Source organism: Zingiber officinale, chromosome 8B, assembly GCF_018446385.1.
Source record: "Zingiber officinale cultivar Zhangliang chromosome 8B, Zo_v1.1, whole genome shotgun sequence".
NCBI lineage: Eukaryota > Viridiplantae > Streptophyta > Magnoliopsida > Zingiberales > Zingiberaceae > Zingiber > Zingiber officinale.
Window position 1 is genome coordinate 28,084,335 of NC_056001.1, and position 21,543 is coordinate 28,105,877.

Consider the following 21,543-nt stretch of genomic DNA (forward strand, 5'->3'; position numbering starts at 1 on the left):
AACTGAAACTTATCCTTAGGACGCCTGCTTGGTTAACCCAAAGCTAACTTTGAATCTAACATGGGTTAAATAACCTCTTTCAATAAAATTAATTCTAATTTGAACTAAATTAATCTAATTCAAATCTAATTCAAACTAATTCAATTTAAAAATTAATTAAAATTATTTTAATTATTTTAAACTTAATTAAAATTATTTTAAATTATTTTACACTTAATTTAATTATTTTAAAACTTAATTAAAATTATTTTTTAATTAAATTATTTTAAACTTAATTAAAATTATTTTAAAAATTAATTAAAATTATTTTAAACTTAATTAAAATTATTTTAAACTTAATTAAAATTATTTTAAACTTAATTAAAATTATTTTAAAACTTAATTAAAATTATTTTAAAACTTAATTAAATTATTTTAAATTTAATTAAAATTATTTTAAAACTTAATTAAATTATTTTAAAACTTAATTAAAATTATTATTTTAAAACTTAATTAAAATTATTTTAAAACTTAATTAAGTTATTTTAAAATTTAATTAAAATTATTTTAAAACTTAATTAAATTATTTTAAAACTTAATTAAAATTATTATTTTAAAACTTAATTAAAATTATTTTAAAACTTAATTAAGTTATTTTAAAATTTAATTAAAATTATTTTAAAACTTAATTAAAATTATTTTAAACTTAATTATAATTATTTTAAAACTTAATTAAATTATTTTAAACTTAATTAAAATTATTTTAAAACTTAATTAAATTATTTTAAAACTTAATTAAATTATTTTAAACTTAATTAAAATTATTTTAAAACTTAATTAAAATTATTTTAAAACTTAATTAAATTATTTTAAACTTAATTAAAATTATTTTAAAACTTAATTAAAATTAGTTTTAAACTTAATTAAAATTATTTTTAAAACTTAATTAAAATTATTTTAAACTTAATTAAATTATTTTTAAACTTAATTAAAATTAGTTTTAAACTTAATTAAAATTATTTTAAAACTTAATTAAATTATTTTAAAACTTAATTAAAATTATTTTTAAACTTAATTATTTTAAAACTATTTTAAATTATTTTAAACTTAATTAAATTATTTTAAAACTTAATTAAATTATTTTAAACTTAATTAAAATTATTTTAAAACTTAATTAAAATTAGTTTTAAACTTAATTAAAATTATTTTTAAAACTTAATTAAAATTATTTTAAACTTAATTAAATTATTTTTAAACTTAATTAAAATTAGTTTTAAACTTAATTAAAATTATTTTAAAACTTAATTAAATTATTTTAAAACTTAATTAAAATTATTTTTAAACTTAATTATTTTAAAACTATTTTAAATTATTTTAAACTTAATTAAATTATTTTAAAACTTAATTAAATTATTTTAAACTTAATTAAATTATTTTAAAACTTATTTAAAATTATTTTTAAACTTAATTATTTTAAAACTTAATTAAATTATTTTAAAACTTAATTAAAATTATTTTAAAACTTAATTAAATTATTTTAAAACTTAATTAAAATTATTATTTTAAAACTTAATTATTTTAAAACTTAATTAAAATTATTTTAAACTTAATCATAATTATTTTAAACTTAATTAGAATTATTAAAATTATTTTAAACTTAATTAGAATTATTAAAATTATTTTGAATTTAATTAAATTTACTTTAAACTTAATTAAATTTATTATAAACTTAATTAAAAAATTATTATCCGTCGACCGAACAATTGGTTCGGTCGACCGAACCGAACTCTTTTTAATATATGCCACGTTTATTATGCCATATGACGACTGTTCAATTATTCGGTCGACCGGACCATTTTATCGGTCGACCGAAAACATAACTTCAACTACCCCTCACTCTCCTTGTATCCGTGCCAAAATTAAAGTTTCGGTCGACCGAACCGTTTTATCGGTCGACCGAACGTCTGCTCACCGGTCAAAAGGACGAGAGATTTAAGGGATCGGTCGACCGAACCCTTGATCGGTCGACCGAACCCTTGATCGGTCGACCGATCATCTTCTATATAAGCAGCCGCGAGCAACCCTCACAACTCATCCAAATCCATTCTTCTACTCTTCTATCTCCTATACTATTCGCCGATTCCAGCCTCTTCCCCTCCGAAAATGCCTCGGTAACTTTCTTTTATTCTATTCCTTTTAATATTTTTGCACAAGTTACTTATTGCATTTTATTTATTTATTTTTTTATAGTGAGAAAAGTAGAGCTATTGTACAAAGAGAGGCTAGCTCTCTTAATCCTAGCCTAGCCAAGATCCTAGGTTCTCTACCGAAGAATTGCGTCTATCTTTTCCTAATAAAAAATTTAAGGTTATCGGTACTCGTTGTTTGGATCTCCAATTCTATCAAACCTTTTGTCCTGAGGTCATAGAGATTAATCAACACTATCAACTTGATAGCATCATCTTTTGTAGACATGCATACAATCCTATTCTCTGTTCGGAATTTTACCACAACTTGTGCGAACTTGATCCCCATCATTTTAGGACTAGAGTTGCTACTCGAGACATGTTGTTTGATCTTGACATGTTTCTTCGATTTCTACGGATCCGACCATCAGTTCATCGTATCTTTTTTAGTAAGTCTCTTCCTGATCCACTACCTGCTCCTTTCTCTCATCTGACTCTAGATCTCATGTATGCTGACTTCTTTGAAGGACCCCGTCCTAAAAAGATGTCAACTGTACCCCTTAGTCCAAGAGACAATGCTTTTTATAAGATGATCGTGTCTTGCATTTATCCTTTATCATCTGGAGATCAGGGCGTTTTGCGACCAGTTCATCTTTTTCTGATGTACGCTCTTCGACATAGACTAGACTTTGACTTAGGTTACTGGGTATTCAGATCTATCATTTACTATTCAGGGTGCAACACTTCATTTAAGGTTCATATGATTCAGTGCCATGTTCTCACTGCTTATATTGCCAATCTCGAAGTAGGGGTTCATCGAGGCGAGTTGATTGAGTTGTCTGACTTTGATCTTGTCCGGGTTAGGCAATTATCTTTGGCTGGGATTAAGACGAGCGCTGACGGGCTTGTGTACAAACGAACTCATCCACACTATATCCCACCAGCTGCCGACGATCCTATTGATGAGGATGATCAGATTCCGGTTACTGCACCTCCTCCTGTGTTTATTGATCCTGGATTTGCCATGACACCCTTCTTCGATTTTCCTCAAAGCAGTTCATATGCTCCTCCTCCTCCTCCAACTAGTGACTTCTTTACCCGTCTGCGAGATGATATTTTCAGTCGCTTTGACTCATTGGAAACAAAAATGGATGATCAGTACAGCTCCCTTCAGGGACAAGTTGCTGATATTCGTCATGAGATGATAGAACGTACTGATGCATTACAGAAGGAGCAGCAGAGGATTTTTGATTATCTGAGAGATGATGAGGACGAGGATGAGTGATTTCAGGAGTTACTTTTTATGACTTATTGTATTTATTACTTAACTTGGGTTATGACTATGCTTAATCTACAGTGTTTTTCAGTCTTTAGTAGCCCTTGTTAAATTTTGTAGAATAGGTTCTTTGTTTTTGAAAATTACTATGTAGTTTATTTTTAAAAAAAAATTATTTTTGTAAAAATTCCCATTTCAAATTTTTGTTTCAAAAATACTTAGAAATTATTTTTCATTTTATGGAATAGCCTAGGTTTTACCGTAGAATTGCATGATTCTATAGTTCTAGGAGCCAACATCTCACAAGCACAGTAGGATCCCTTGTTTGATAACTTAGAATGGGTGAGATGCTTAGGTCCTAGCCCTAGATTTCAGATGCTTATGTCAGTGCATCGCTATAAATCTGGGCTCTAAATAACAAACATTGATCAATTTGGGTTAACTAGTAAGTAAAACCTTTCTAGTTATAAATGCTCAAATTGACCAACCTAAGTCAACTTGCTACTATCTTGTGATAGCTAGTCTTGGACAAAGGTTGGACATTTCATCATAAGGACTTTTTCCATTAGTTTACCATATCATGCTTGGACTTTTAGGATAAATATCAATTTTAGGGGGAGTTATCTTCAAAATAGTTTTATAAACTTTTTTATTGTTTCAAATTATTTTCTTTAAACACGTTTTCAAAATTTTTCACTTAGTCTATTTATTTTCAAAATTGTTTTCTCTAACATCTTTTTCAAAATTAAAAAAAAAACATTAATTTCAAGATTGATTTTCTTTCTTCTTTAACTCTCTTTTTAAATTATAAATCATTTTATCATTAAACTCTTTTTCAAATTTTGATCACTTAGTAAAATTATAGTTTTGAAACTTAGACAAATGTGATATCATTTCAAAACTTAGTATATTTTTGAACAATTAGTTTTCCTTTACTAAAAAGTTTTACTTCTCTTTACTTGTTTAATCTTTCCTCATTTTCAAAAATGTTAGACTTTCTTATGTTCTATGTTTAGTTTTTTGACTTCCCCTAATTTTGATGTGTGTCAAAGGGGGAGAGATAGTGAATTCAGGGGGAAATGATTATTTCAGGGGGAAAAATAAGAATTGAAATTGCTTGTTTATTTACTAGTTGCATATGTTTAACTTAACTTTGAACCTTGGTTGCCAAACATCAAAAAGGGGGAGATTGTTGGTGTAAGATGCACCAGAATCAAACATGAGTTTTGATGTTGTCAAAGGTTCAAGTTAAGTCTTGTTATGATCTAACAAGTTTACTGAGTGTGCAGAATGTTTACTCAACCGGGAAAGACCTAGTTGGAGGCTAGGCAGGAGAAATCTTAGCAGATTGTGGAACCCATGTGAAAGTCCAAGTAGGTCGAGGGGAGAGGAAGCTTGGCAGTGTGATCGAGAGGTCTGAAGGACCGAAGATCGTCGGAGGGCGGGAGCCGTCAGGGATGGAGAGGAAGTCGAAAGATGCGGAGGGCGTGGGAGGAGAGGAGCAAAGCGGAGGAGCGACAGTGAGGTCGGGTTCCCGGAGGGAACAACCTTAGGTCGCTGATCCAACTGAAGAAACCGGGAAGGTTTCCAAGTTGAGATCAAGACAGTTCTATTGTTGTCTTTTATATTACTCATTATGCTATCTTTTATTCATTATTATGCTGTGTGCTAACATCTGTGTTGCAGGAAGTTTTTGTTCTAACACTGTGTTGTAGGTCAGACTAGATCGATCGACCAAACCAGCGGTTCAGTCGACCGAACATGAGCATAACAGAAAGCAAACAGTTCAGAACAGATCAAAGTCAAAGTTCGATCAAAGCTTGATCGGTCGACCGAACTTGATGACTCAGCAAAGCCAGCTCGTCAGCACCGATCAGCAAGCAAAGGAAATAAGCTGATCGGTCGACCGAACCTGGGGATCGGTCGACCGATCCAATCAACTTTAATCGCGCATTAATTCAAGATTCTGGCAGATTTCGACGAACAAGGTAAAAGCTTGTTCGGTCGACCGATAAAAGGGTTCAGTCGACCGAACCATTGAAGGCCAGTTAATGCAGAATTTACGAGCTAGCGTCAGATTCCAGCTGTGGGTGATCGGAGCTGGTTCGGTCGACCGAACAGAGGGATCGGTCGACCGAACCTCAGTCCACCTATAAATTCAGACTCGAAGACAGAGACTTGTATATAACTTTCTGATCACAAGTTACTACTCTACAAGCGACTCATCTTCAGTGCAAAGCTACGTCATTTGGAAGAACCGACCTACGCTACATCTTCGATTCATTTGTCAGTATACTTGTTTTTTGTTTTATACTTAATTGCTAATAAGATAGTAGGTTTGTTACTATCTTATTCTATTGTACTTGTACGATCTGCTTCTCTCCGAGGAGTTCGGAGAGAAGGGTTTTAGTGCTTTGCCCATCGGTGCGGTCAAGAACCGCGGGCCTTCGAGTAGGAGTCGAGCTAGGCTCCGAGCGAAGTAAAACATTTGTGTCTCTATTTACTTTCCGTTGTGCACGACTTTGATTTAAATACGAAAAGAATAGTTTTTAAAAAGAAGCGATATTCACCCCCCCCCTCTATCGCGCTACTCGATCCTATCAGCTATCCCTAGAGTTGCCTAGAGGAAGGGACCAAGGCCTCTAAGAATCCTAACAAGGTCATTAAGAAGGTATCTAGAGAAGTTATCCCTAGTGAGTACCTAGAGCATCCAAGGAGCGCCAATAGGTTTTGGGTTTCTAGGAGCATTTTCTCTACCCTTTAGATGGGTTAGAGAGTGTCAACTCTAATTGGAAGGATAGTTAATCCAACCTTGATGAAATTGACACTCGAAGAGCATTTTCAAGGTTTTTATTAACCTTTGAAAATGAAATATATTACTTGTTTACTCTTTGGAAGAGTAAAATGTGCCAAGATTTGAGGGAATATGCTTAATTTTAATTGACACAATTAATCAAGTACGAAAGAAATGCCAAGTTGGGGTTTGACATCTTCTTAGGAAGTCATGGGAAATCTAGGATTTAAAATTTTAAGTTAACTAAGGTTTAAGGATACTTAGATAGGTAATTTAGGTATATTTTATTTATGCTAATTGTCATGTTTTGTTTGCCCATCACATGTCATGACATCATGTTTAGCATTCATGCTTATTATGAAAAATAAATAAAAATACCATGTCATGTCATACATACATCATATAGTTATAGCAAATTTTCTTTTGAAAATTATTCAATGCCATAAATCATCATGCATTAATTTAATTTTCTTGCAATTAAGGACAAATGACATTTACTAACAAGTAACATCCTAGGTGGATGTTTATAATTCTAAAATGCCTAGATAGATATGCATGATTCCTAGTTTAGGGCAAAAATATAAATTTTACATCTCACAAAGACTTATAAGATGACTTGTATGTGTTTTAGTGCATATTATATACAAGTGAGATGTTAGGAGGATGAACAAAACTCAATATATTGATTTAGTGCATCTAGTTGAGTTTGGTTTTTTCAAAACATATAATTATGTGTTTTCCAATCATTGAAAAAGCTAATGTACAAGTTATGCGCATTAAGTCCAAAGAACATGATTGGATATTGATTTTGAAAATGACTTTAAATATGTTGGGGTCGAAAAGTAGCTAGAGGGGGGGGATAGCTCTTCGCGATCTCGTGCTCGTAGTTGCTCGCTTCTTGTGAAGATATGCAGCGGAAAATACAAGAACCAATACAACAACGCTAACTCTAGGGATTTACTTGGTATCCACCTCAAGAAGAGGTGACTAGTCCAATGATCCACCCACTCACGCACCCTCCACTATGAAAACACTCCTTTACGGTAACTACCGTAGGCGGAAAAGCCTTACAAGCTCACAATACAACAATGAGAAAGAAAGAAACAAAATACAAGTAAATCTTACAAGATTACAATGAAACCCTAGCTTCTTCTTCTTCTTGTTGCAACTCGCCTCTTGACTTGGATGTACCTCCAAGAACCTTCAAGAACTGGCGGTGAGGAAGAAAGGATCGCTGTGGAGGTTTACTGTGATCGCCTGTGGATAAGAGAGGAAGTTGTGCGCAGAAAAATGCTCGCCAACGACTTTATCCACGCCAACGGTCGAATCCCAATCGAATGGATTGCTCCCAATCAATTGGGGAGGCTTTGGATCGATCGGTTGATCGATCCAGAGCGCCTTTGTGCTCTTGGAATCACCCTGAATTGATTACCCGATCGATTCAAGGCTTCTCAAGCGATTTCCAACGTTCCAATCGATCGGCCGATCGATTGGAGGTTTCAATCGATCAACAGATCGATTCAGAAGCTCACTTTTTGCTCAAAAACTCTCCCAATCGATTGACCAATCGATTGGAAAAGTTTCAATCGATTACCCAATTGATTCAGCCCATTTCTGCACAAAATCGCGTCGCCCAATCGATTGACCAATCGATTGGGAAGCAGAAATCTGTGTAGAGCTTGAAATTAGCTTCGTTTCACATCCGAGATCACCTCATTCCGATATCCGAGTCAAAAGTTATGACCTTCGGAAGTTTACTACGTCCGAACTTCCTAGTTCCATGCCAACTCCCTATTGGACTTACTGTTAGGACCTTCGGATGCGGCTAGAGAGGGGGGGTGTGAATAGCTGACCCCAAATTCACGTTTCTTCCTACAATTTTTGTTAGCGCAGCGGAAATAAAAGATAGAAACGAAACAGGAGAATATCAAACCTCAAACGCGACGATATAACGAGGTTCGGAGATGATACTCCTACTCCTCGGCGTGTCCGTAAGGTGGACGAATCCTATCAATCCGTCGGTGGATGAGACCCCGGAAAACCGGCTAATAAAAACTCCTTCTGGGTGGAGAAACCTCGCCACAATCTCTCTTGCAACAGCAAGATCAGCGTACAAGAAATACAGCAAGAAGTCAAGAACAATATGTATGTAAAACACTAGTTTGCTTGCCTTCTCGTCGACTGTTGATGAAGCAGCAACTTCACGGATGTCAACCACAGCAGCAACTGTTCAGTTGGAAACCCAGCCGAGGGAAGCTCACACCAAGCTTCAGCAGTGGAGAGCTCAACAAAGCTCAGATAGCAAAAAGGAAGAAGTAGTCTGCTTCTCTGTAGTGGCCCTCTTATATGAACCTGCGAAGAAGACAAAGAAGAAGCAGAAATCTAGCCGTTGTGACTCAACGGCTGAACTGATTGATCGGCTCATACGATCGGTCCAGTGGATCTGATCGGTCGGGACCGATCAGGCCCTCGCTGATCGGTCCCGGACCGATCCCAACTCTCAGAGAGTTGGTTGCGATCCCGATCGTCTGCGGACCGATCAACCTATAGGTGGATCGGTCCACGGACCGATCCGCCTATAGATCTGAATCATATCGCCTTCTTGCGATCGGTCACGGCCGATCGAGATAACTCTGAAAGTTTACGTGAGTTCGATCGGTCCACGACCGTCAGATAACAAGTATCCATGGATCGGTCGACGGGCCGATCGACGACAATATCCTTTGGATCGGTCAGCGGACCGATCCACGCCTGTTGGTTTTAGAACTTGACCCTAAACCCTAACGTCTTCACGGTAGAGAACGAGCTACGAGCCCTCTCGACCTAGTCAGGAGAACGAGCACCGAGCCCTCTCCGACCCATCGTCCGGGTCGGAGAGCGAGCTGGCCCTCTCGACCTGAGTCGGAGAGCAGTGCGAGCCCTCTCCGACTTCGTCCGGTCCAGAGAACGAGCTACCGAGCCCTCTCTGACCTAGTCCGGAGAACGAGCTGCCGAGCCCTCTCCGACTTCGTCCGGTCCAGAGAACGAGCTACCGAGCCCTCTCCGACCTCCTATGCCAAGCTTCCATACTTGGACTTTTCCCCCGTGCCAAGCTCCCTGCTTGGACTTTTCCCGTGCCAAGCTCCCTGCTTGGACTTTTCCGTGCCAAGTCTCCATACTTGGACTTTTCCCGTGCTAAGCTCCCTGCTTGGACTTTTCCGTGCCAAGTCTCCATACTTGGACTTTTCCTGAATCAGGTCAACTCAAGTCGGGTCAACCAGATCAACCTTGACCAAAGGTTGCACCCACAATCCCCCAAGTTCCTATTCTTGTCAAACATCAAAATACAACTTTTCTATTCTTGTCAAACATCAAAATATACCTCGAGTCAGGTCAACTCGAGTCGGGTCACCCAGGTCAACCTTGACCTAAGGTTGCACCAACACTTACGACTGCTAAGAATTCAGTCAACTTTTGACCCATCTGGACTTTCTCTTTGCGCCAAGTGTCCGGTCAACCTTGACCCACTTTGACTTACCATCTCATGCCAAGTGTCTGGTCCTCCATGACCCACTTGAACTTCCTTCCACCAGATGTCCGGTCATCCTTGACCTATCTGGATTTTCTCTTGCCAAGTATCCGGTCAATCTTTTGACCTACTTGGACTTCCAAACACCAGGTGTCCGGTCAACCTTGACTCACCTAGATTTCCACATGCCTGGCCTCACTCACCAGATCTTTCCATCTGCCTAGCTTCACTCACTAGGTCTTTCACCTGACTTCACTCACCAGGATTTTCCCACTGCCCGGCTTCACTCACCGGGACTTTCCATCTGCCTAGCTTCACTCACTAGGACTTTCACCTAGCTTCACTCACTAGGACTTCCCATCTGCCTGGCTTCACTTACCAGGACTTTCACCTAGCTTCACTCACTAGGATTTCCCAGTCAAGTATCCAGTCAACCTTGACCTACTTGGCTCTCCTTCACAATCTCCCCACATGAACAATTGCACCTGCAATCTCCATGTATTGTCAAACATCGAAACCCAACATCAAGACTCAAGCTTGACCCAATTCAAGCTCAGTCAACCAGGTCAACCTTGACCTAGGGAATATTGCACCAACAAAATATACTTTGGAAAACCTTGATGAAGACTATCTTTTGATAGTAATCATCATTGAAAAGTTAGACACAAACTAGAAGAAAATATTGAAGATTTTACAAGTTTTCAAGTTTGTGTCAATCTTTGAAAATAGAAAATTTTTTCATAGAAAACTATTTTTCTTTGATAATGTATACCCTAAGTAATGTCTACATTAATTTTTATAATTTTTAAAATTTTATAGAATATTTGGGGAGTTTCTGAAATTCACTGAAATGAAATTTCATAATTTCAGTGCTCCAATCGATCACCCAATCGATTGGAGTGCCTCAATCAATCGGGTGATCGATTGAGAAGGCTGGTATCGCAAGCAAAAGCTTGCTGGATCGATTCACCGATCGATCCACACCTATTGAATCGATCCATTAATCGATTGAAATGATGATTTTGGCTGGGAAGGCTTAGTTTCAGCATTTAAAATCAATTTTAGTCTAGATAACCATTCCTAACCCCTCAAAACGCATTTGCATACATTTAGGGAGAGTTTTCATTATGAAAACAGATTAGATTGGTTAAGGAAGACTAAGTAGAAGTTTAAGTTGAGGTTTGGTTTAATTATTGAATTTTTGAACCTCAAAACTTCTAAATTTGGGTTTCCTAAAGATTTAGGGATTCCAAGTCATTGTTGGTGCAATGACAGAGTTGTGGGCATGTCTTTAGGGGGAGTTACTCTTTAAGGATATGAAAATTTATTTTCCAAAACCATTGAAGGTGGTCAAACCTTCGTTTAGACAAACAATGCTCAAGGTTGAGCACTGAAATACAATGGAGAGTGGATATCTTCAGTGTGTCGTTGTGAGTGCTCTAGGATGAGCATCATAATGTGGAATAATGCTCCAGAGTGAGCATTTAATACAGTGAAGGATATGAGACTTTCATTGTTGGATTGGTTAATGCTCAAGGGTGAGCATTGGATACGATGAAGGGTATGAGACCTTCATTGTAGTGTTGTGTCCAATGAGTGAAGTTGTGACCAACAGTGAGTAACTCTTCAGGGGGAGAGTTCTTTTTGATGTGTGCCAATAGGGGAAAAAAATGTAGGGTTTAAGTTAGGTCTTCATTACCTAAAGAAGGAGTTTACCCTCTAGGAAAGGGGGAGAATGAAGGGAACCCTCATTCATACATTGGCATAAAGAAAGTTGAGACTATAGAATTAGCCTAACTTAAAGGTATTGTCAAAGATCAAAAAAGGGGAGATTGTTGGTGCAATATTCCCTAGGTCAAGGTTGACCTGGTTGCCAAAACTTGAGAAGGCTCAAGCTTGAGTCTTGATGTTTGAGTTTCGATGTTTGACAATACATGGAGATTGCAGGTGCAATCGTTCATTTGGGGGAGATTGTTGGTACAATTCTCCTTTGGTCAAGGTTGACCAGTTAGATGTGAAGAAGAGTCAAGTAGGTTAAGACTGACTGGATACTTGACTGTGCAGGTGCAATCGTTCATTTGGGGAGATTATTGGTACAATTCTCCTCTGGTTAAGGTTGACCAGTTAGATGTGAAGAAGAGTCAAGTAGGTCAACACTGACTGAATACTTGACTGGGAAGTCTTGGTGAGTGAAGATAGGCAGTTGGAAAAATCCTGGTGAGTGAAGCCAGGCAGATGAGAAGTCTTAGTGAGTGAATCTAGGCAAAGTGAAAGTCTTGGTGAGTGAAGCCAGGCAGGGGAAAGTCCTGGTGAGTGAAGTCGGACAGTGGAAAGACTTGGTGAGTAAAGTCAGGCACGAGGAAATCTAGATGGGTCAAGGGTGATCGGACATCTGGTGGAAAGAAGTCCAAGTGGATCATGGAGGACCGGACACTTGGCACGAGATGGTAAGTCCAAGTGGGTCAAGGTTGACCGGACACTTGACACAAGGAGAAAAAGTCCAGGTGGGTCAAAAGTTGATCGAACACTTAGCGGTCGTAAGTCCAATAAGGAGTTGACATGGAACTAGGAAGTTCGGACGTAGTGAACTTCCGAAGGTCATAACTTTTGACTCGGATATCGGAATGAGGTGATCTCGGATGCGAAACGAAGCTCATTTCAAGCTCTACACAATTTTCTGCTTGCCAATCGATTGGGGGGTTCAATCGATTGGCTGATGCGATTTTATGCAGAAAAGGTTTGGATCGATTGGGTAATCGATCAAAACTTCCCCAATCGATTGATCAATCGATTAGGAGAATTTCTGAGCGAACAGTGAGCTTCTGAATTGATCAGTTGATCGATTGAAACCTCCAATCGATCGACCAATCGATTGAGAGGCTGAAAAATCGCACAATGGCCCTGGAAATCGCACGAGACATGTTGAATCGATTCAAGCAATTTCCAAGAGCACAGAGGTACTCTGGATCGATCGACCGATCGATCCAAAGCCTCCCCAATCGATTGAGAGCAATTCAATCGATTGGGATCCGATCGTTGGCGCAGGTTATAGCCGTTGGCGAGTAATTTTCTGCACACGACTTCCATTCTCTTCTACGCACGATCACAGTGAAGACCACAATGATTTCTCCACTCTCACAGCCATATCTTGAAGGCTCTTGGAGACTTGTGTAGGTACACTTCCGAGTGTTTTCATAGTGGAGAGTGCGCGTATGTGTAGATTCTTGGATTAGTCACCTCTTATTGAAGTGGATACCAAGTAAATCCTTGTGTTAGCGTTGCATTTTTGTTTCTTGTACATTCTGCTGCATATCATCATCAAGAAGCAAGCTACGACAAGCTATTCACCCCCCAGCTACATTTCGAACCCAACACACGTCGTGCAGTATATCTGATTTCTTTATTTTTTTTATTTTTGAATTAAAAAATAATTAAAATATATTTTTTAAGATTTTATTTATAGGGTTCAGACTTCCCAATTGAGTTATAATTTTTCAATTAATTTTCTTTTTTAAGATTTTACTTCTAGGGTTCAAGCTTTTCAATTGGATTATAATATTTAGTTAAAAGAAAATTTTAAAATGAAATAAATTTAAGTATTTACGAAGTATTGTAATGAGTTAAGGGAATATCTCAACGTATTAGGGATTTATAAATATTGTTTTTTTTTAATTCAAAATTTCTTTATTTTTTCAAATTTTTTAAATTTTGAATTTAAAAAAATAATTAATTTTTTTAAAAAAAAATTATTTCTAAAATTCAGGTTTCTCAATTAGGTTATAATTTTTAAACTAATTTTTTTTTAAAGATTTTATCTAGATTAAGGCTTCCCAATTAGATTATAGTGTTTAGTTAAAGAAAAATTAAAAATAAAATAAATTTAAATATTTACGAAATATTGTAATATATTTAAGGAATACATTTATGTATTAATATTTTATATAAACAAATGTTAAATTTTTTAAATATAAAATTTTAAAAAATAATAATTAAAAAAAATGTTGATATGATAAGCGACACGCATTGCAATGGATCGAAGAGTATATATACAAATATATATAAATAAATATATATAAAAGAGGAAAGAGAGGGGTAGGGGGTGATCGAGGAGATGCATCTGGTCTGAATTTCATGAATCAAATAACTGTTCTTTAATTTCTATAACAACAATTAAAAAAAGTAAATTAGGATGGTGGGTGCAGGCGAATTTCTTATTCCATTATCTTCCTTTCCCTTTACACTGCCCTACCACAATTAAATGCCTTCCAATTATCAAAACTTGTCACCTTCCATTTTGCTATGTTGGAATTGTCTTACCTAACCAACCAACTCAGGCAACATTTTCGGTTCCACAAGATTGTCGGTATGGTATGATGATATAGGTCATGACTGGTAATTAGTCGGCGCACCCTTTTAGATCATAGTTAATCCACCTCTTTGGATTTATAGTCAATGTAAAACCATCTTAGCTAAACCAAGTCAACTTGAACAACTGAAACCGAGAAAACCACACCTGTAAGGCTACCTGATTCATTCCTCGATCAGGATACCGAAACCCTTCACTTTTTCGTCTACACCTTCAATACGACCAAAGGAAACTTAAGGGAACCCTATAAATTCCCTATAACATGAGAATGTTTGCTATCCATGATACAATTTTTAGTAGTACAATTACTCGACATACCACCGTGTGTCTTAGAAACTAAATAAGAGGCCAAATGCATCCTTCACAACCGACTAAAGCAGTTTAGAGTAAGGCAATACCTTCTTAGTGGGAGGCCGAATCACTATATTGCCACAGGTTGAACTCAATTGAGGTGTTATCGACCTCGTCGATTGAATCTGAGTTATCAATTCTAGCCCGATGTTCTGTGTATTTTCCGTTGTATTCGTATACCTCCAAGTCACCCCAAGGCGTAGGGGTAACTTCGCCGGTCATGTTGAACCATCTCGGAGTGAATTGCTCCCCTCGAGCCTCTCGAATTCTTTTCTCTGCTCTTTGCCGCTCCTCCAATCTGAATAAAATAAGATAAATTGAGAAAATAGAAGTCTCTAAATGAACCGAAGAAGACGGATTAAGTTAGATTCCTCTAGTGAGGGCTCACCTGGTCTTTTCAGCACCTGACTTGCCCAAATCACCTTTCTCGAGAGCATATCGATCAGGTCGCAACCGAGAATCTGAAGCCAGCAACTTTTTAGGCGCAGTCTCAAAGCTGTTTATCTTGTGTGCGAAATAGGTATATTGGAATTTATCCTTTTCTGGGGCAGCAGCAACTCTCCATACCTTAATCGAAGTAACCGGATCAGAAAATGAATGTTGAATGTCAATGAGAATTGAACATAGTGATGGAGATATATATGCAACTCTACATATATATATATGTATCGGGACAAATCGCAAAGAGTCTAAGAAACGAGTAAACATAATCAACACCAACGAATTACCAACAAGAAATAGGCAGTCAAACCGACCAAGAAGATGAAACTGATGGTGAAAATTCTTTTGACATGCTAACATACCACAGATCCATGTGAGCTTGCATCTAAATTAAATAGTAGAAGATCACAGAAGTTCATCATGTACCTCCTTTAGTTCGGTCCCTGGCAACGGTTCTCCTTCTTGATCACATGGCTGACAACTCATCGACTCATTCCATTTCCCTGTCATCAATATTTTTGGTTCTTCTTCTGCACTGTATACATAACCATCCACTTCATATCGCTCCGCCCTGTCAATATATTCAGAGAGATAAATTTAAAAATGGAACAGATATGATAACTTGCCTCCGTGTGCATACAAATTGAATTGGTTTTGAGTGTTGAATTGTAACAAATCAACGCATAATGTAGTAGAGATACGAATGCTAAGATGCATAGAGTAACTAAATAAAGAATAAACGTCTATATTACTTGGTAAGAATAATGGATCATTTTGCCTTCTACTAGTGCATAAAGTTTGCTATTGTTTAAAAATTTGAGATGGAGATACATTCTGCAGTGTGTGAGACAAAGAAACTGGATTTTGGGAAATGAATCGATACCCAAACCAACCACATGGTTGGAAGTATAGCACGACTTTGTCTCCAGTAGTCAAGTTTGTCATGATCATCTCCCCGGGTGAATCAACCCATGTGCGCCCAAAAATGAGGTTATTAACCTTGGTGGGAGGAGGCACTAAATCCAATACAACGCCAGCTTTCTTCAGCTTCACCCTTGTCCTGCATCAAAAGTAGATTATCTTCAGGTAACAGCTTGATAGAGAATCAATTTATCATCACTAAACTGTAAACTCTTGATGCTTCAAAAGAAGGGATATTTCAAGGGTGTGTCATCATTAGTTTCAATATAACGCACCTTCCAACTGGATAAACTTCCACTGAATTTCCTAGAAATTTTGTTTTCAATTTTGATGTGATATCATACGAAAAATGATCATTCTCAGCATGTCCAGCTCCCATTGGAGGATGATGGCTAACCTGGAAGTATGGCTAGTTGTGATTTAAGAATAAAGGCAAAAAAAAAAAATTGAATAGAAAGCATATGTCGCCTGCATTATCAACAGCTACACTGCCTTCCCCTCAAATTCTCCAGCATCAGAATGACTAACCTGCTCAGAAATGAATGTCAGACCGCCATGATTAACCATTTCATAGGTCTCACCGAGGATAGGATTGAAGGGTTTCCATGTTCTTTGATAGGCATAATAGACAGAGATTGCCCATGAAGCTGGAAAGCGTCAAAAAGATTTGCAACCCAATACACAAACAACACTATTAACGTAAAAAGGATACAGATATATACTTACAGGAATAAACTAGACGCATGTAGGGGTCCTCACATTCATCTGCCAGATCTAACAAGTGAGAGTACTCCATCAACTGAATCGATCATAGTGTTCATTAGAACCCATCATCCAATCATCAATATATCCAAGATGAATGTACAAAAGATTCAGGATACCGAAGCATATTCTGGAATGCTTAAAAGGCTATTACGGAAGGGAATTAGTTAAATTTAACCCACTGAATATTATGTAATGCATCTTCCTCAATGGCCTTGCAAAAACAGACTAAGAAATTTTTGGCCTGTTCATTGTGCTGGCTTTTAAATTTCAAGACATTTTCTGTTTTCCAAGAACTGTGTAGCACACATGAAACTATATATCTGACAAAGGACCATTATTTTGCTAAATTTGTATCGAGAGGATAGAATGTAACATGATAGCAATGTAGGAACACCAAAAACAATTTTTGCCTTAAATCAAATTCTTATTGTTCCCATGACTTTGGAATCAAATGACATTCATAGAACACATCTAGAAGCCCCTATCAACAAGATGCAAAACCACCATACTTGCTAAAGGAGAACTTTTTCAAAAATCTGGAGCCGATAAGTGGCAAGTATTATCATACACCATAATATTAATACTGTATTGGGAACTCCCATAGCCTTCATAACCGACCAAGTGGCAATGACATGCGAAGAGGAGAAAAATAAAGAGAGTAAACATATCATTCATAGGTACATCTTAGCATGTAAGACTTCTAAACAAAAGACTCAATATGATACATTAATGTAGAGATAGTTCTAGTTCTAGCAAGTAAGAAGGTTATAGAAATTATAATTGAGAATGGGAGAAGAAAACATCGTAAGCATGATGGCTGCAATAAGGTACCAACCTCGGCCATTTTCTGTATCATTGTCATTGGCTCAAAAATGATGACAGGCAATGTGACCATTGATGTTACATCTGATCCTATGTATTTCTGCATCATCCTCCAATAACTATCTCGTTCCTAATAAATAGTAAAATACATCATAATCAGGTAATGTTTAGCATATTTGTAATGACTCGAGGTAATGCATGTCAAAGAACTGAAAAATGCTATATTTTTTCTTATTAAGGAAGCATCAATATCAGATATGACAAATATACTTGTCTCTTCGAATAAATTCACAAATTAATCCAACAGTTGATCTTAGCCAAGAAGGTAAAAGATGCGCTTAGCCAAGTTCACAATATCACTTTCTCTTATCTCAACAAGGTAAATTTTATAAAAAGAGGCATTGTTGATTATCATTTATTTGCCAGTGACAGGTTAAGTCTGATTGCTTAAAGCAAATATGTAATAAATGCTTTAGCCACAGTGCAAAGAAAACAAGGAAATCCTAGTGGGGGTACCAATGGATTCAGAGTCTTCCAGTTAAGAACCTGAGAAAAACATCCAATTCCAGGGTTAATCCCAACTATCTGGCATTGGCCACGTAGATCTTATCCTACCATTGAACTCTAAGCATGAGTATATCATGAGTAACAACAATCCGTATCTCTTAAATCACTTTTAACTATGCTACTATGTGATTTTTAAGCAGTATTTAACTACCTCCTGCTTCCATCTTCCTCGGTGGGCTTCTTCCTCAGCATCATCAGTGCCTCCTTCAGGATTGATAACTTCAAGTCCTTCATAACCCAATAACCTAAGAAAACAGAATTTCCATAGGCAATTACAAATGAACACAAGAACTGTCCAAGTAGAGCAAATCACAAAATCATGTTGAAACAAAATTGCAAAGAATTTCACTACAGAATGTCATAATAAGCTTGGAAACTTATGAGAAACTAAAATTTTGAACAATAAAAGAATCACATAGCTTCATTTATTTGCTGAATAAGCTCTTGCTAACAAACGAAAAATTGAATGATCGAAAGGCAGACAACATCAAAATAAAATTCTGAATTCTACAACTATAATTAACACAACAGAAATTTATAAATTTATTAGATTACTCATGAAAATTGGTAATATGCTTAGCCATTATGGCGATGATATGGAAGTTGTATGAAGCATGTTTAGATCCTAAATAACAAATTGGTCAACATCAACTTCTTCAATTTTTTCAAACAAATCATTGCATCTTGGCATGCATATTTTGGGTTGAACAAGATCCTGTTGGATTTAAAAGAGAAAAATTAAAGAGGCCTGTTTCCATGAAGAACCTTACAAATTCCCTTTGACCATTGGGTTGCTTCTACAACCCCTGGTTTGACTTCATTTCAATTGCCGGCTTATTTACAACAAAGATATGTCCTTAAAATAAAAAATTATTAATTTAGCAAAATCTGCCCATCTCATATTTCCAGTATTGAATTTCCTCTAAAACCATATTTATCAGAACCAAACCACGCAACTAATCGTTTCTGCAAGAATCAAGCTTCAAGTAGCTTTCATTTCAATATGAATTAAGAATGAACGATCTTTAGGTAGAAATAGAAACTCGCACCCGTTTACAGACTTATGCACAGCACTGCCCCAATTCCGCACACTCGACGTGATCGCGGAGAAGAAACCACCACTGCTGGCGGGCTTCTCATCCTTGGAACCCATCTCGAGCGCCCTAATCCGAACTCAAAAGAGTACCGATCTCCTAACGGAGGCCAGAGAACGATCTGCCACGGAAAGGAGCACCGCCAAGGAGCAGATCTCGATTTGGGGATCGGATCGACGCGTTCGCGTCTCAAAGTTGGCCTTTTTCCGTTGCAAGCGTTCGAATCAAAAAGGAGTGGAATCAAAATATCAAATGCAACCATGTGAAACCCCTCGGCGATTAAGCAAAAGGAACCCTTCATTTTCGAATTTTAACAAATCGTGAATAATAATCGTTTTTTTACCTTTTTTTTCCTCTTTTTCTTATTGGACCAAGGCCCATTGTTGGTCCAATAATTACCCAACATCCTTATAGTAGCTGACTTGGGCTTGAGAGCCCACCTAACAAAACGAACGGAATCGAATTCGAATTCAAATAGTTAAAAAAATTGATATTCAAATTTAAATTTTAAAAATATATATAATATTTAAATTTGAATCAAGCTCGAAAATATAAATGATAATTGCTAAGCTTGATTCGAAATATAAAATTCGAGGTTGAGTTATTTGAACCTTCATTCGAATAGAATTGAACTCTAGCTCCAAATAGCTTAAATTCGAGTTTTATTTGATTTGATTTAGTTATTTAAACTTTATTTTAAGTATGTTTATACTAAAATATAAAATATAAATAAAGTTCGATTTGAGTTTAACTTGTAAGAGCAATTGAATAACATATTATGTCTTAAATTTGATTAAAAAAATTATCAAATGTATTTAAGTTGGGTTTGATAATTTTAAATATTAAATAAATATCTTTTGAGCTTATACCCCTATTTTTCAACCCTGGTTAATCACTTCATCTCGAGAGAAAAGAGGGTTGAGTGAAAAAACTAAGCAAGAAAATAAATTAATTTTTAAATTTTGTTTTTTTTATTAGTTGAGATGATGAATTAATTATATAATTTAAATGAATTTTTCTTTTTTTTAAAAAAATAATTTGAAATATAAGATATGTAAAACAATAAATTGTACTTCATCTCTTATTATATTATTATTTATATTTAAATAAATTTTATTTTATTATTAATTAGTGGTCTTTAATCTTTCGTTATTAATATATAATTTTACATTGTCTAAGAGATATTTATTAAACACTTAATTAAATATTTCTACCATCTTAAATTAACTAGATATCTAAAATTACTTTTATATATATATATATATATATACATCTTGTTCATTTATTAATACCGATCATATTTCAACGTCCTAATAAATTGTTTACTAATAAAATATGTCAAATTTCTAAAATAATTTTTTAAAATTTTTTTTACTAAATCAAACCAAATCGTCATACAATGAAATTCAATGAAGATAGGCTTTTCTTTTGTGACAAATAGTGATTCTCATTCAATTTTCATATCAATGTTCTTGTTCGAAAGTTAGAAAGAAGATTATGTAGTATCCTACAAAATTAAGAATATTAGTGTCAGATCAAAGAAGGGGTTCCCGATATTTACCCTCCAACATTCAAGTCAATTTTCGGTTCGAGAGGAAAGAACAGTAACAATGAACAATAACAAAGAGCGTGTAGAATAATAAAACATCACATATAGTCACCTATGAATGGAAATCTCCTTTTATAATATCACTGTAGTATCTATACACACATCTCAAAATATATGTACGTTTTCTAAAGCATCATAAGAAAAGACAAGTCAAAAAATATCATTGATATTTTTCCTTAAGTGGACACATAAATCTCTAATGTGACAGACTATAAACTTCTAAAGTATTATTTGCTTGTTGGACATTCTCTGTTATTGGCGACACAAACTTTCAAAAAAGTACGACAAGATATGTAGGTGGATCTCGCTATAGGTCGACTGGGTGCCGCTTGGCCAGGACATCACCAACTCGTCTATACTGAATGGAGCTATCAGCCTGTTCTTTACTCGACCTTATTGTTGTCAGAGATGCATATTTTGCCCGATCAGACCTAAGGTCCGATCACCCCGAGCGGTGGGTCGAGTAACTTATAAGTATTTAGTTCTAGACCTCGGCTGCAAGTTGCGGAGGGTGACTGCTCGGATGGTCCGATCGGCTTTTCAAGTCTACCTGCCCCTAAAGGCCCACTCGGTCACCTCGATCCGTGGTTTGTAGTCCACCCGATCTTGCAACTTTGACCATTTGACTTTGACTTCCATGTCAGCCGATCTTTACTACTTTAACTCACTTGTGGGGGTTCATCTTTATCACTATATCATAAATCTTCCCCTCAAGTCTAGTCAAGGAGGCTGTAAGTCTGACTGATTGAACAATTAGTGTAAAATACTGAAAAAAAATGGTGAATAATGATAAGGGAATTTTCCAGAATTTTTAGAAATTTTTCTGGAATTTTTCGGATATCCTATGGACGAGTTTATGGGGAC

At 35.9% G+C, this 21,543-nt stretch overlaps 1 protein-coding gene across 1 annotated transcript; it reads right to left on the reverse strand.

The window, feature by feature from the left end:
* Window positions 1–14,326: 14,326 nt before the first annotated feature.
* LOC122015645 (oxysterol-binding protein-related protein 3A-like) lies at window positions 14,327–19,320 on the reverse strand. Its single transcript, XM_042572643.1, has 10 exons — window positions 19,026–19,320; window positions 18,128–18,221; window positions 17,423–17,539; window positions 16,549–16,621; window positions 16,351–16,469; window positions 16,098–16,219; window positions 15,785–15,961; window positions 15,328–15,472; window positions 14,849–15,027; window positions 14,327–14,758 (listed from the first exon to the last, which is right to left on the reverse strand). Exons 1-10 carry the CDS (start codon window positions 19,127–19,129, stop codon window positions 14,512–14,514), a joined length of 1,377 nt encoding a protein of 458 aa, XP_042428577.1. The 5' UTR covers window positions 19,130–19,320; the 3' UTR covers window positions 14,327–14,511.
* Between the last annotated feature and the right edge of the window lie 2,223 nt (window positions 19,321–21,543).